Source organism: Eufriesea mexicana, unplaced genomic scaffold (genome assembly GCF_001483705.2).
Source record: "Eufriesea mexicana isolate 0111107269 unplaced genomic scaffold, ASM148370v2 scaffold472, whole genome shotgun sequence".
Lineage (NCBI taxonomy): Eukaryota > Metazoa > Arthropoda > Insecta > Hymenoptera > Apidae > Eufriesea > Eufriesea mexicana.
This window is the reverse complement of record NW_016908628.1, coordinates 406,746-422,695: the sequence shown is the minus strand read 5'-3', so window position 1 is coordinate 422,695 and position 15,950 is coordinate 406,746. Positions and strand designations below refer to the sequence as shown.

The 15,950-nt window shown below is 32.8% G+C and overlaps 1 protein-coding gene across 1 annotated transcript in view; it reads right to left on the bottom strand.

Annotated features, from left to right (window-relative positions):
* Positions 1-15,950, bottom strand: part of LOC108545515 (1-phosphatidylinositol 4,5-bisphosphate phosphodiesterase epsilon-1) — a 107,015-nt gene that overhangs the window by 78,739 nt on the left and 12,326 nt on the right. Inside the window, 1 exon segment of the mRNA XM_017897178.1 lies at positions 15,323-15,512. Within this exon segment, the coding sequence (XP_017752667.1) occupies positions 15,323-15,512 (190 nt within the window).

Genomic DNA, 15,950 nt, shown 5'->3' with positions numbered 1-15,950 from the left:
TATTATTAATTAATATTTAGACTCTATTATTATTATATTTAATATTTTAGCGCCTTATATATTTAATATTCTATATAATCAATAAATTACATTTAATAAAATATTATATATTAATAATATCACAGAGAGTGGTTCACCATCCAAATATTACCATCTCGATATTTATCTCTACTATAATACGTAGGAAAAATTGACCACATAAAGTGAAATAGTTTCAAAAGAGACAAAGATTTTGGATTTATTAACTTTTTTGTAAATTTCTGCGTAGAAAAGATATAAAGGTTTCCAATATGTTTTTAAACGAGATAATGTACTTTTTCCTACACTAATCTACAAAATTTAATGTTCTCCATAAAACAGCATTAATCTACTAATTTCGAGAAATCATTAGTTACGAACATATTTTAATTTTAATCTTACAGAAAAGAATGAAATTGGTCAGGAAAATTATTGCAACGAACTTCAACCATAAATTCTTCATTTCAATTCTAAAAACAGCAGTTATAAAAATAAAAAAAAAAAAAAAATAAATATATTCTTATTATGTCTAATTGTTCACTGAATTTACATAATTCTCCATCGAATTAGTTGTCATCTAATCGAATTACCATTACCGCCTACGCGTCAATTTGCTGGTAAATTTACAGTTGCGGATGAATACTTTGATGCACGGCAATTATGTACTCGAATTATTCGTACATCGAAGACTTTATTGTGGACACGAGCTAAATTTCACTGTATTGACTCTGAATAACACGATTGCACAAAAACGAGAGGTATTTCGTTCAGTGACTCAAAAGTTTGATTCTCGTGGTTACAAGAACATTTTAATCTCCATACCTTATTTATTTATGCAAATTTTCCTTCATCACATTTTAGCAATATGCTATATTAACTTCATTATCATTTAATTTTATTTTAATATGTATTTTAATTAATTTTGTTTTAATATACTGTTCCACATACATTTTTATAATTTTATTATATTATATACAATATAATAGTAATAATATAAATTTGTATAATTTCATTATAACGTATTACGTATAACGTATAACGTGTATTCTATATTATATATTTCGTTATAATATAACGGGTGTCCCATAATTGGCGATATCATGATACTGTGATCTTGTGAATGATAGAAACGATAGAAGCGAACAGGATGTATATGGGTGTCATGAATTTTCGGGTGTCACTATTAAAAGCCACATCACCACTTGGAAACCACAAGAAATAAATCAGTAGTTACCGAAGTAATACAACTTTAATCGCAAATATCTCAAAAACTATCGAGTAGTGGCAGCTATAATGATATATATTCTGGAACTGCATGACGAAATCTACAAACCTAAAAGGTTTCAATTAAATCGGTGACCCGAAGGACTTGCACTCTCCTTGTAAGATTCGGCGCGTTAAGATTTGAATAAGAAAACGCGCGCTCTGCGAATTTTGAACCAGGATTTCCTCGAAAATGAAACGTCAGACGAAAAAATTTTATTCTTTCTTTTCGACTTAGTTTTAGATGTAGAATCACTACCTGCTCATTTACATTATCTATTAACAGTTACCTAGTAACCCTGTTTAAATTATTACGGTACGTAATGTTAATTTTATTATCATTCAATATTACTCACCATTTCGTTAATATACAATTTATTTTATTTAGAAACACGCGAAAAGATATAGTGTAAAAACTCAATTCAGGAGTATAAAAAAAAATTGGAGAGAAAAATCGATAACAACTTTTTCATTGATTGCACAGTCCAACAAATTTTAACTTTCTCTCTAATCTGTAATATCCAATAGGTGATTCTCGCAGAGCTTACTTTCCTGAACTCGAATCCGTAATCGAGATTGCTCTATCACCCACAGTTTGCGATAAATGTGAGCTTTTTTTAAAAAGGCACAATTTTCATGTAAAATGAAGTATTGCGTAGAAAGTAAGAAGGTTAAAGGGTTCATTGTTGTTTTAAAAGTTAGGTGAGAGTACACGAAGTTTATCAATGTACATAATTATAATTATTCGTGCTTCTGAGTAACTATAATTGATCATCAACGTTTAAAAATAGGCCTTCGAGCGTACTTTCTAAGCATATTCTTGAATTTTTATAAATTTTGAATAACTATAATTGGTTATCAAAGTTTAAAAATAGGCCTCCGAGCGTACTTTCTACGCATATTCTTGAATTTTTAGAAAAAGGTCATTATTTGACACGAATTTGATTCACAGGAGTGTATTTTGTGGGCATTTCTGAAGGAGAAACCATCCAGAAACAATATTAGGATGATGTTCAATATTGACAGGACCGTAAAATATGTATCGGCAACCCGTAAGCGGGATTTTGCCGCCACACAACTCTTGCTTGCACATTTAGCTTCGTCAGGGCCGTAACACGTAATCGACACCAAAATCATCGTTCAGTAGAACTCATTTCTTATGAGGTATAAAATAGTATAATATATAATATATATTTCATGTACATGTTCTCATGTACTCTTCTATAAAATTATAAGAAATTTCTTTAAATCACTTGTAATTTGAAACAGTTTCGTTATTATAAAATATAAATTTAAGCAAAGTAATAACAAAATATAAAATTCAAAAATAATATCAAGATAAATCAATCCAAAATAATAAAATACGAAGTTCAAATATAATATCAAGATGAGTCCATCTATATTTTATCAAAAGAAAATAATAATAATACAAAATTGAAAAATAATATCAAAATAAGTTAACTCAAAATAATTAAATACGAAATTCAAATATAATATCAAAACGAGTCCATCAATATTTTATCAAAAGAAAATAATAAAAATACAAAATTGAAAAATAATATCAAAATAAGTTAACCCAAAATAATTAAATACGAAATTCAAATATAATATCAAGATAAGTCCATCAATATTTGAGTCGTTCACTGCAAAAATCGATTAACTCCACTTTTTGAAAAATCTTAAATTTAAGTGCCAAAGCACTTGGTACAGTCATAACTTTTTATATTTATAATAACTTTCCCTGATAATTAAGATTAACACCATTAAGCGACAAATATTTTTTGGCCACTGAATAATAAATAATTTATTTCAGAGGTCACTTTGATTAACTCCGTACTCTAATGTAAATCGTTGCAATAATGCAACTCAAATGCACTGGCAAGCCATGAATGATAACGGTGAATTTTTTAGTGCCGTCTTATCAGAATTTAAGTAAAATTTAGTAAAATTTAAATTTATTACTTTTTTCACTTGCCAGATCGATTAACTCTTCCAGTAACATAAAAATGGTAACATTACTAACGATTACCTTTTGGCTATTTCTTCTTATAAATTTTATATACCATTAGATGAAAGTTACATTTGTATTTATGCATTCTACGATATTTATTTCGATTATAAAGGGAATTTTAGAAAACAATATACATTTTTGTTTTATGGGGTTAATCAATTTGTGCAGTGAACGGTTCATGTATCATAGAAATTTATCTTATGAACGAATGCAGTTTTACTTTATATAACATGTATAAAGCATCAAATTTATTATTAATGAGAAATTGTTCGCAACGTAAATTTATAATGAAAGTGGAAAAATTAATGAATTACTGGTTATTACTTCAACATATAACGTACTTGTGTTAAAAAGTACCTGTAATTTGAAAAAAATTTATAAATTATTACACTGTTAATAACAAATTCTTTACGGCGTAAATTTACACTAAAACTGAAAAAATTAATAAATTACTGGTTATTACAACGGAAAAGTAATAATTAATGAAATTGGTAAAGATTGGAAATTTTTATCGATTTTTGGTCGATCAAGAACTGTATAAAGGGCGGCAAGAATTACCCGATGGATATTACAGATTGAAATTCGTGTTGAACGGTGTTATCAAAGTCAAAATTTTCAAGAGAAAAGAAGTCTTCTTAAATAGTTTAATTTAAAACCTAAGTTATTCTTCATATTTTGTGTTCAATTTTTTAATCCACGATTATAACATTTTCATCCTCTACAGGATAACAAAGAAAATTAATTAAAATAACATGAATCAACAATTACGTCTGTCAACAATTATTCTGTGAGTACAACAGGGTGGATACTATACTGAAAGACTAAAGAGTTTGAAAAGACATAACTGGTTCAGTTTCAATCTTTTTTATTTCCTTTCCTTTTGTAGATTACACAGCATCCCTTGAAAATAAAAAGTCTATTAATTATATTTCCAAATAAAATACTAAAAAATTAAAAATACACGTTTTTGTAAAAGATATTTTCGTTTTATATCCTTCAGTCTTTCAGTGGCCACTCTGTGTTAATAAATTGCATGTACTATAATGCGTGTACTATAATATTTATAAAAATAACATTCATATTTAATTCACGATCACTTTAGACGTACTGTCTATATTTTCGACACATTATGTATTATGTGTAAAATATTTGCAACAAATAAAATAAAATATCATTAGAATCTTCCAACGACAGAACAAATTTCTATAATATTTAGACCTGCATCTGTATATAACCTTATTTGTATAATTACATAACTCTATAATTTATACATAAATAAATATATAATTTATTATGCATCATACGCAAAATATTTACAACAAAAAAAATAAAATATTAGAATCTTCCAGCGACAGAACAAATTTCTATTTAGACCTGCATCTGTATATAACCTTATTTGTATAATTACATAACTCTATAATTTATACATAAATAAATATATAATTTATTATGCATCATACGCAAAATATTTACAACAAAAAAAATAAAATATTAGAATCTTCCAGCGACAGAACAAATTTCTATTTAGACCTGCATCTGTATATAACCTTATTTGTATAATTACACAACTATAATTTAGCTAACAACTATAATTTACCATAAATAATACCCTCTATAATTTGTACATAATAATACATAAATAATAAATAATACAAAAATATTCATTCGCACGAATATATAATACACTGTCTAGAAACTCCTATCAAGAACCATGAATCAGGATGCGAGAAATGCGGCTAGATGGCGCAAAGGTCATGATCGACTGTGCTCTCATTCTGTGGTGTCAACGTCACCAGCCCGTATCGGTGTTTTTCGCTTTAAAGTGGTCAAACGAAAGGAAAGGGTTGGTAATTTGAGTAGCTCCTCTCGTATCTCCGGGTAACCTTTGGCCTCGTTCACTGCTCGTATTCCATGGTTCGACGCTTCCGCTGGAGACCCGAGGATGTACGGATTTTATCGGACGAACTACCTTGGCTGGCTGCCAAATCGTACGTGTAAGCTCCCTGTGAAATCATTCGATCTCACGGTTCGTCCCTTTTCTCTTCGCGTTCCTCCAGCGTTCCTCGCATTTGAATAAGGGAGGACAGGAGGACGGTCACCTGACGCTGTTCTTGCCTGTCACCATCCAATGTCATCTACATGTACGAGGTAGATGCTCGTTAGCTTCTCGGATCAGAGAGATTATCGGAGGATGTTTTCTCACGGGACAATAAATTTAGCTGTGTCACTTAATTTCTTTGGCAGATTACGAGCCTAACTTTGTCTTATATGGCTGCTTCGAGTAATATAATCGGAGCTTGTAAATTAGTCTTCGGTAGTGTCTTCGTGGGCAGCAGTTTCTGACTATTCTATAACTGGTAGATGCCTGTCTTCGCTTATTACAGAGTTGGGATGACGATGAGAGGTGGAGCTTCCGAGTGAATATATAGCTGATCTTGCATTTGGGAATCGAGATTCTTCTGTGGATATTTAACCCCTTGGCTTCTGTGGGCGCATATACGCGCTCAGAAATTTTGCTTTTGTGACACGGAGGGCGCATCTCTACCCAAAATTTTGCCGTTCTCGGCGGACATTGTAAATGAATTTCTACCCGTGTGGTACGATCGGTGCGTTTCAAAGTCTGCCGTAGTCAAAAGGTTAAATGTGGGATTGGAATAAGTACGGCCCTGAAAGAATGTCAAGCGTGTTTGGGCTTAGAATGAAAGTGACCGTGTGCAAGAGGATTGACTGCAAAGAATGTTTATGGTAGAGTCGAATGAAAGTTTAGGGATGCGTCCAGAGTGGTTGAAGTACCTGGCCCACCGAGGTTGCGTGAGAAGGGGGCATGATTGGAAAGGAAAGCCTGGGTATGGAAAAGGACAGAATGAATGCTTTAAATAAGGGTGCAAGGACGCGGGCAGCTCCAGTCTTGAACGGTCTCCAGGAGTCTTTTGGAAGTTGCTAATAGTGTGTCAGTATGGCAGTAAGAAGTCAAAGTCGAACGTGCCCATAGCGAGTCCCTCTTGTTTCATAGCCGTCAATCTACGTATAAGCTTATTTTATTCCATTAAGAAGCAAAACAACGCTATTTTAGCCAATCCACCCAACCCGATCCTACATAAATATAATTGTAAGGTTGAGCAATATGAGAGGAACTGGGAACAGGTGCGAACAGTACAAATAACACGGTTTTGAATTTAATAGCGATAACGTATATTTAAAATGTAAATTATTGCTTGGTACAGTTTAAGGTTAGTCTAATTCTGCAAATCTAACACAACGCTAATATCAAACACTTGAACTACTCTATGTAATATAACTCGAACACTGACTCTGACGTTCTGATCATAAACTTTAACTCTTCATAATTTTGTATAGAAAAATTTATTTATTTGGTATAACTTTTGTGAGATCTTCTGTGAGACCATCTTCTGTCATCTTTTGTGAAACTCGTGTGATATAAATGAGGTGAAATTTAATATAGTTATGGTTAAGTCTATATTTAGCAAAGGTCTATCTTCATTCAAGAAAGTGGAGATGACTATGAAAGATGGAACCAGTAGGTAAACACAGGTCTACCTAGGGAAACATGATTTACTTGTGGACATTTAAATATGATCTCCTGAATTATATGGAAAATTTATTTTCATATAATTTAAATCTTTTTATAAAAATGTATTTAATACAGTCGTGAGAGTATTATTCATTTGCTGAGAGTTTTCTGATAAAAATGGGGACGAATAGCTAAATATAATGATTATGATGATTCTTGATTGATCATAATCATAGTATTTACCACTTATTCACCATAGGCCATTCATCTACGAGTAATTTTCCAAACATAACATACAAATTTTCTTGTGCATTACTCTTCTCATAGTAAAACAATCTATACTCTCATTTTATGAAATGCATCAGCTGGAATACTGAAGATTATGCACAAAACATACGACAGTAATTATGTATGTTCTTGTATTGACACTTGTGTCAAATCAGAATTATTTGTTTTTATTTTTATAATAAATAAATATGTCAAAAATATATTCCTTTTTTAAATAGTCTTGTAAATACTGCAAAATTATGGATATTTCTAAACGTGACAAAACACCCGAGTTAAGCTAGGATTTCTATGAATCATGATACACTGTTGTGAGCTCAAAAGATTCGCCATTACTGTTGTATAATGTCCATTTCATCCAAATGTAATCAGGTATTAGTAAAAAAGAGATGATAATAATGTACTTATACAGTAATGACTTCATAAGTGGCAGCTCATAATCATGGTATAATTACAGTAATTTATTCTCACTCGATAAAAAGAAAGCATAATTCCCGTATTTCTTACAATTACTGTTGACTTTACGAAGTTCTGCTGATGAGAAAATAAATTTAAATACAATGTCGTACACAGTGTTTCTAATTGACATTTTGACTTGTTAGAGGAACAGTATGGTTTAGAGAAAGGCATGGACCTGAAATTAAAAATTTTAATTTCGGATATTTATTAATTTTTAATCTTGTGAAAAATAATTTTAGACTTTATACGTTAAATTCTTCCAATCGTCTTTCCTAGTATTATACATTACAGTCATAGACTGTGGAATGACTGGTGATGAAGTAGGTACAGCATTCTCTCAGCAAAAGGGATGGACCTCAAATTAAAAATTCTAATTTCGGATATTTATTAGTTTCTAAATTGCTGAAAAATAATTTTAGACTTTATACGTTAAATTCTTTCAATCATCTTTCCTAGTATGGTACATTACAGTCATAGACTGTGGAATGACTGGTTATGAAGTAGGGACAGTATTGGTTCGAGGTAGGCAGAAGTGGCGCCGCCACTAGGCGGCTACTTACACTACTATTAAATCCTAAAGATAGACATACATAGGTAGAATACTTTTATTAATATCCCGAAAATTAACAAATATTCGAAACTAAAATTAAAAATTTTGGCTCATATATTTTTCCTATTGCCCTCAAAACGCAATCTTAATATTTATTTAATTATAGTCATAGACTGTGGAATGACTGGTTATGAAGTAGGGACAGTATTGGTTTGAGGTAAGCAGAAGTGGCGCCGCCACTAGGCGGCTACTTACACTATTATTAAATCCTAAAGATAGACATACATAGGTAGAATACTTTTATAAATATCTCGAAAGTGAACAAATATCCGAAACTAAAATTTCAAATTTTCGTTTATACATTCTTCCTATTAGCCTCAAAAAGCTTTCTTAATATTTATTTAAATTAATTTGTATTTATGTTCATTTTCGAAAATAGTTGACACAATGGGAGGCTATCAATGCTGCGAAGACACCGTTCGATTTCATTGGTCTGAACGTGATCTATTGTGGATTTTTGTCACTATTTCGCCCAATAGCGACGATGTGTATAGTAGTGGGGGAACTAGTAGATTGTAACTAAAGTGGAGACGCAAATACTTGCCTAGCCTTCTTCTCACTGACGGATGGTACTTTTAGGCTTGACTGGTTTTACGATCGCGCTATGTCGTTCCAGCCATACATCTGTTGGCAATAACCGTAAAATTCGGATTTTTTCTAACTCTCGATGGACAAGCCGAAATAGATATGCGAGGAAGAGTCAGGGACAATGGTTCCTCTGTTCTAGGTCAACGTGTGAAAGGCTCTCGAACATAAAGTTTCGAAAAATCATCTATTAACACGTTTCCTTGATTTTGAGGTTAGAATATGGCGCTGCGGTGCGTATATTATCATAATGGCGTCAAATCGGTAACTATCTTAAGTCTTCTACAAATCCAGTTAAAAAACATTTATTTTTCCATTTTATGGTTTCTTAAAGCGTATTATATTCGAAAATACAAGCGTAAAGCCATCTGATAAAATTTGTGATACGAAGGAAATTATAGATGTCCAAATACAAAGACACCAAGCAGAAAAGGTCTCGTCGACGTTATTATATCGAGTTCTCATGCATTTTAAACGCTGTTTCCATTTATACAACAATTGCTTCGTTAGTAATTCGCAAAAATTGTGCCCTGCATGATCCCGAAATGGTAGATTGATTAAGCACGTAATCGTTTCGTTACGCAGAATTCGTGCTGGACTCAACTAGTTGACACGATACATCCAATTGAAATTGATCGATTGACTTCAAATTTGAACTGAATTTTCATCAGACGTTCCTTCGTCAATGGATTTAAGGATTTTCAGGTCTAATGCATTCTTCTATTTTTTTTTTTAAATTTGGAAGGTAGAATCGATGGGTTAGAGCTGTTATGGAGGTGTCTATGAGGGAGTTAGGCTGATGTTTCACGGTGTGCAAATATTAGCAAATTGGCATTTTCTTGGATACGTTTCAGATGATTGTATGACAATTGTGCAGCCAGCTTGGATACAGATATCGCGTGATATGGAGCTTAGAACTGACTTAAGCTGAAACACCGTTTGATCTAGAACTGAATCGGAACTGGGATGGAACTGAGTTTGAATTGGAACAGAATTGAGCTAGAACCAATACCGAACTGGTATTGAATTGGTGCTGAATTGATATTGGACTGATACTGATCTGTTTGGGGAAATGTATTGGGATTTAAAGGCTTTTTTTCAAAGGAAACGGAGAGGATAAGCGAGAGAAATTCCTGCGTTATATTTTTTCTTTTTTTTTTTTTTTTTTTTTTTTCTTTTTTTGCAGAGGATGAAACGATTTTAGCGATACTGCTATTGGAATTAGTTTGGAAATTATTCATGAGATCCTCGAATGAATTTTAGCTCGAGGATAATTTTTGGTTATATTTGTATAATTTGGCTTGTCAAATTTGGATTGCTTGATGAATAGTGTTTGTTAAATTACCGAGCTTATATTTATCTTAGCAAGTATTTTTCATCGTTAATTTATTTTTCGGAATTAAATTTTTATTTACGCAAAGTTTGAATTTAGAGAGTTTTTGGATTATTTTTGTTTAATAATTTTTTTAATTTCCAGCTGAATTCTTATTTTAATAATTATTATTAATATATAATTTTACTATGTGTAACGTTATGTGCTATATTCTTAATTTATGTTAGGAACGTATATACAGGGTGTTCTTATGGTAATGTAATACGTAGCACGATTTTTTAAGTATTTTTGATTTGACAATGAATATTTTATATAAAAGTAAAAAGAAAAAGAAAATGCTCAAAAAATTAATTTTCCATAAAAGTTTTTATTTAAAGATAAATTATTACTTCATATAGCAATACTTATTTTTGTCTTTATGAGTTTGTTGTTAGTATACTATAATTTCCAGATAACCTCGAAATGATATATTTCCAATTATATATTTTCTATATTTCAGAAATAAATTTTAGCAATTTGATTGTGTATAATTAAAAATAAATGAACTGAAAATTTTTATTTCGTGATGATTATGATATTCTATATGATACTCGTGAGCAAAGAATAATTGTTATTATTATATTAATTAATAAACAATTTTAATACGAAATTCTTTAAAAGACAGTTTAAACATTGAGAAAAAGTTTAAACAACCTTTATAATAACTGGATAAATAAGATCCTGTAAAACTATCAATTTTTTAATTAGTATTCAATACTCTTACAGTTTCATTATCATATACCATATAAGAAACAAAGTATTTTCATATTCTTTCAATTTTCATTTGCACATTTTGCAGTATTTTGGTTACAAACAAATTCTTATTTCTTAATTAATAACATAAACGTTATAAACAATATTATTCCACATAAGGCTCATATCAATCGACAAAACCTAATTTCATTAATATTTTCAAAATGCTCTCACATTCCTGAAAAAGTAACAAAATTATTTTACTATAAACTAAAAATACACGTTATAAAGAGTATTAATTGTTAATGTCGAATGTCAAATGTTTATAAGTATCAAGAGTGTCAATTTATCACGAAAACTCAATTAAAAATGGCCACGAACGAAATGGTCCTCTCATCGTAACTTATTTACGCCCTATTATTCCTTTTCAAGTTTGTTTTTGTTTCATTCTCGTATTACACGACGAAAACTCTCTATGGTAATGGTTAACATAGATTTTGAATATATATGTGTTGATATAATAAAGGAGCGATGTCTGTAAGAAAGGGACGAGTGGGACAAGTGTGCATGGGATGCCAATATTTAATGGATTCAGGTTATCGTGATAAATGAGTATGCGTGCAATGATCGAGGTGTGTGTGTGAATTGTGTATGTCATGTAACGTATGAAAGCAGAAAGAACAAACCAGAAAGATTGGGCATAGGTCAGTTGTAATTGAGTCGTAATAGTGAAAATAGGTGTGAGCGTGTGATTGCGAGAAATTAATTAGATTTCTACTTAATATTTGTGTTTGATCATTTTTTTGTAATTAAATAAAGAATTGTTCTTATTGTTATTGATGTTTCATCCACCATTAACACTCTCGTGCATGAGATACTTTCTCTTTACAATAATGGATTCGAGAAAACCTGAAAGTCGACAATTATCGAACGCGTTGCGATTTTTAAATTCAGGTCAGATATTGAATATCGGAAATATGCATTCGAATGAAAAATTTGTCCACTCTGCTGTCGATTTTAGCATTTACACCTTGTAGGGGATACCTATTTCCAGCGTTAACGATATTAAAGGGAGAAAACTCACCGCTGACCTCGATCGCTTAATTGACTAAAGTAATCGTTCGAAAAGCGAAAGCCTCGAAATTTCCAGATTATCGAATTTCAGAAGAGAAATTACTTTTATACACTTACTTGTATTATCTCGAGTAATTTCCCAACTAATTTTACTTGAGATACTTTGTTTATAATCTTTGAGTTTGCGAATGTATAGTGAGTCACAGAATTATTTGTACACTTCCTATTATCGGTTTTAAATAATTGAAAATATTTCTGAAAAAGGGGTCTATGAGGGAGCTTGTTTTGTTCAATTGTTTTTAATGAATTTCCGCAATTTTCAAAAATTTACTTGCAATATTTCGACAATTAAGATAAATAAGGACTTTGAACTTGGTTTCCATTTTTATATATTCAATGTGCATGAAAAGACAGAAATTTTTTAATTAAAAGACAAACTGTCTTTTAGATATATTAATAACCCATTTTCAACCTATTTTTGCATAATCTTTATTTTATTACATAGAAATGGAATTTTTTAAATACATTTTCCAGCAGGTTGTAAAAGAATATATATATTTCGACTTTAAAACACGTATCTAATTTTAATAAAAATATTTGTGGCGACCAAGTTCTCACTCTCGCCAATAGATGAATCTCTACTGGAAGGAGGTTCGAGAATTTCCTCCCAAGTCCTCGGTGAAGCCTCGACCTCCCTTAAATCGAAGTTCCTGTGCGACCTAAGTATTCCTGGTCTAAGGCAGGGTCTGCTAGGGTAGTATAATATAATCTTGAAAAAAATAAAAAACATATATACCCTATCTACCCCCTCTTCCCTCATCCCCCTTTCCTCCTATTTATTTAATTATTTATTTTATTTATCTATCTATTTATTTATTTATCTATATTTATTTATCCACCCCCTTATCCACCCCCTTATCCACTTAAAACCAAAAGCTGTATAGTTTTCGTGCTTTTCCTATACATAGGCAAACCCGCATGCTAATATAAGATAATTCTTAACCCATTTGCATCATGACTCTACTTAAGGTGCCGTGTTCAGGCATCACCGACATTCAACCGACGACTAGCCTGTATCACCGCGCGCGTATCAGCACCTACTCATAATGGCAGTTAAAAGGATTTTCACAACAAAAGTAAAACTTGTTAAGAATATAATGAACCGATGTAGATGAGATGCTTACAAAAGGGATAAAACGTGATCTGTGGCATATGAAGAATATTCAGCAGCTGATAATGGAAAAAGTCAACGGGCGGATTATTCCGCACTTGGTGATAGGCGCCAGTCGTAGCTCGCGGAATATTCCGCGCTCGGTGATAGACGACAGTTGTGGCTCGCGGATCCGCGCTCGGTGATAGACGACAGTCATGGCTCGCGGAATATTCCGCGCTCGGTGATAGACGACAGTCATAGCTCGCGGAATATTCCGCGCTTGGATGCAAATGGGTTAAGTTTATATTACCCTATAGCGATAAGCACGGTAGATTAAGTTTGATTCTAGATCGCGAATGCTTCACGCTCGAGCCATCGATCTAATAGTCTAAGTATTCATTTGTAACCCTTTTGTACGTTTTGGTTCTTCTTTTATATGTATATTATTGTTTCTGGCGCATTAAACAAAAATAAATTGGGCCTGCTAGGATAGCCTTACTGATGAGTCCACTAGCAAGCCCGGGGACCAAACGCATCCCTTCCTTTTCCTCTCGTCCTTCTACTTGCTACCCTATCAATACCAACGACGACCGCGGGGTTACCCAACAGGCCAGCACCATAGGAACGCCAGTCCCATCATAGGAATCGCAACAGACTAGACCGAAGACAAACGGAGCTCTGAACATGAAACATAAGATACCCCGTGGGAGGACCACCACATTTCCCAAAAATTATTCCTTTGAAAATGGTACCTATCTCTAGGTCTCACCTGGTCTCACTATGCATCGAAACTCGGACATTGCGCGGTGGTGACACAATCCTACTGGCGCTATATGTTTCAAAGATACCCTAATCTAACTTGGAGTGAAAGAAGTTAAAGCGGAGCTACTGACACTTTATTAAATATCGTGTCTTACAAAGGTACTTGTATTAATACTGTAGCGTCCTATTTATCGAATCCCTTCGATGTCCTAGAACGCTTATCACGCGCCAAATTAATATCGCGTGACTAGTTGTAATAATAAGGATCCCGAAGTGCGTGTTGATAAAAGAGAGCGTTTATTTATAGAAAGTATAGAATAGTTATAATGGAGACGTTGAACGGGGTACCGTTTCGAACACGCGTTTATACGTGTAAGTAAGATGTTTCAAGGATCGGTGTCGAAGACGAACCGATTTCTCGAATTTGATCTATGTCGCGTCTCGTCGTGTCCTGTCCGGTGTTTTCTCCAGTTTAGTTCCGATTGGGCAAAATAAACGTTGGTGGTAGAAAAGTAAGGAGTTTTAATTGGACAGAGGGTGTGGCGGAAGGACCTTTGGCTAAGGAGTAGGAAACTGTCAAGGAGCCGATTTTTGATGGTCAATGACGCGATTTATAAGCGGTGTCCGTCCGTCGCTCGTTGGGTCTGTCACACGTGGGTCACATCTGTCGAGTCTGGTACTTGTAAAAATTCCTAAACTTTCGCCTTTACCTTTACAACTTAATCCGCTAGAACAGGCGGTGAGGCATATCTATCCTCTGGAATTGCAGTCGCGATATAAAATATATTGTAAACCGTTAGGTCTGTTAAAAGTGTAAGCCTTAGAATAAAAGTCATCTTATAAACACGCTAAACTATCAAAAGGTACTAATACCACCAGGCCAGTACCATAGGACACCAGTCCATCATAGGAACCGCAACACAGTGACTAAAACGTAATAAGCCTCTCCCTTGAAGACAGAATATTTGGAATGGTATCTACCCTAAATCAGATATCCACATTTCCTACATACTCTTAATGGAAAATTACATTTTTCAAAAATGCATCTCATAGTAGATAATTTCTGCTTTATCTATGGATCTATAAATCCATATTCACATTTTTTAAAACCTTCTCGAATTTTTCTAAATAAGTCACCCGAGAAATTGCAAACATTTTTAATTATGCGTCATATCTAAAATTTATTTCCTACGATGCATCGTGCGAAATGAACACGAGCTCGTTCATCAAGGATCATAAGAGCGAAGGATCGGCGCCATTGTGGTTAAATTCGCGGTTCGAGGCGCGAAGTTTAATTTGTAAAAGCTGCAGTCCATGGCTCGATATAATAAAAGCTCTGGACGATGCTTTTGTCTTGGCTTTGAAAGTTTCAATTTATCGTCACGGTACCCGTAACATTGTATGCAGAAGTTCCAAGGTTCGTTCGGTGTTTTTCCAAGGTGTTGGAAGCAATTGGTCGACTGCGGGCATGGATAATTATAGGGGGATAAAAGATAATAGGTTACCTTGGACTCGAACGCGATGACTTCCCGCAATTCCCGCAAGAAGGCACCAAAGAACGGCACAACTGGACATTCTGGCATTGCCAAGGATCGAGCAAGCGCGAATTCATACTCGGCGGACAGAAGGGCGGAGGAGAGACTTTCCAAAACTGGTACTGGCTCGTTCACGCAGAAGGTTTTTAGTTTGTTGGATCTGTAAGAAAGAAGAGGAATTTTTTAAGTTTCTAGAAATTTCAGCATGCGATGATGAGGGAATATTACTATCTTCTTCGCACTCGGTGATTCTTTCCGTCATAAAAATTGAATAGCAATTGGAAAATTTTCTGAAATAAAGTCGATGACATTTTTTAGAGTAGTAAATAAGAAATTGTGTTTAACTAACTATTTTATTTCAATAACTTGCACATCGTTACGTTATCTTAAATTTAATATATTAATCAATATCAATCTTTAGAATTTTATTAAATGGCGACAGATGGTTTTCACTTGAGTGCAAAGGCTTACAGATATATACATATATGATAGATATACTAAAAAGAAACAAAAGTATTATATCTACTCTGAAATATATTGTGTTAGAATTAAAATATATACACACACAACATATAATTATATAATATAATAATTTAGT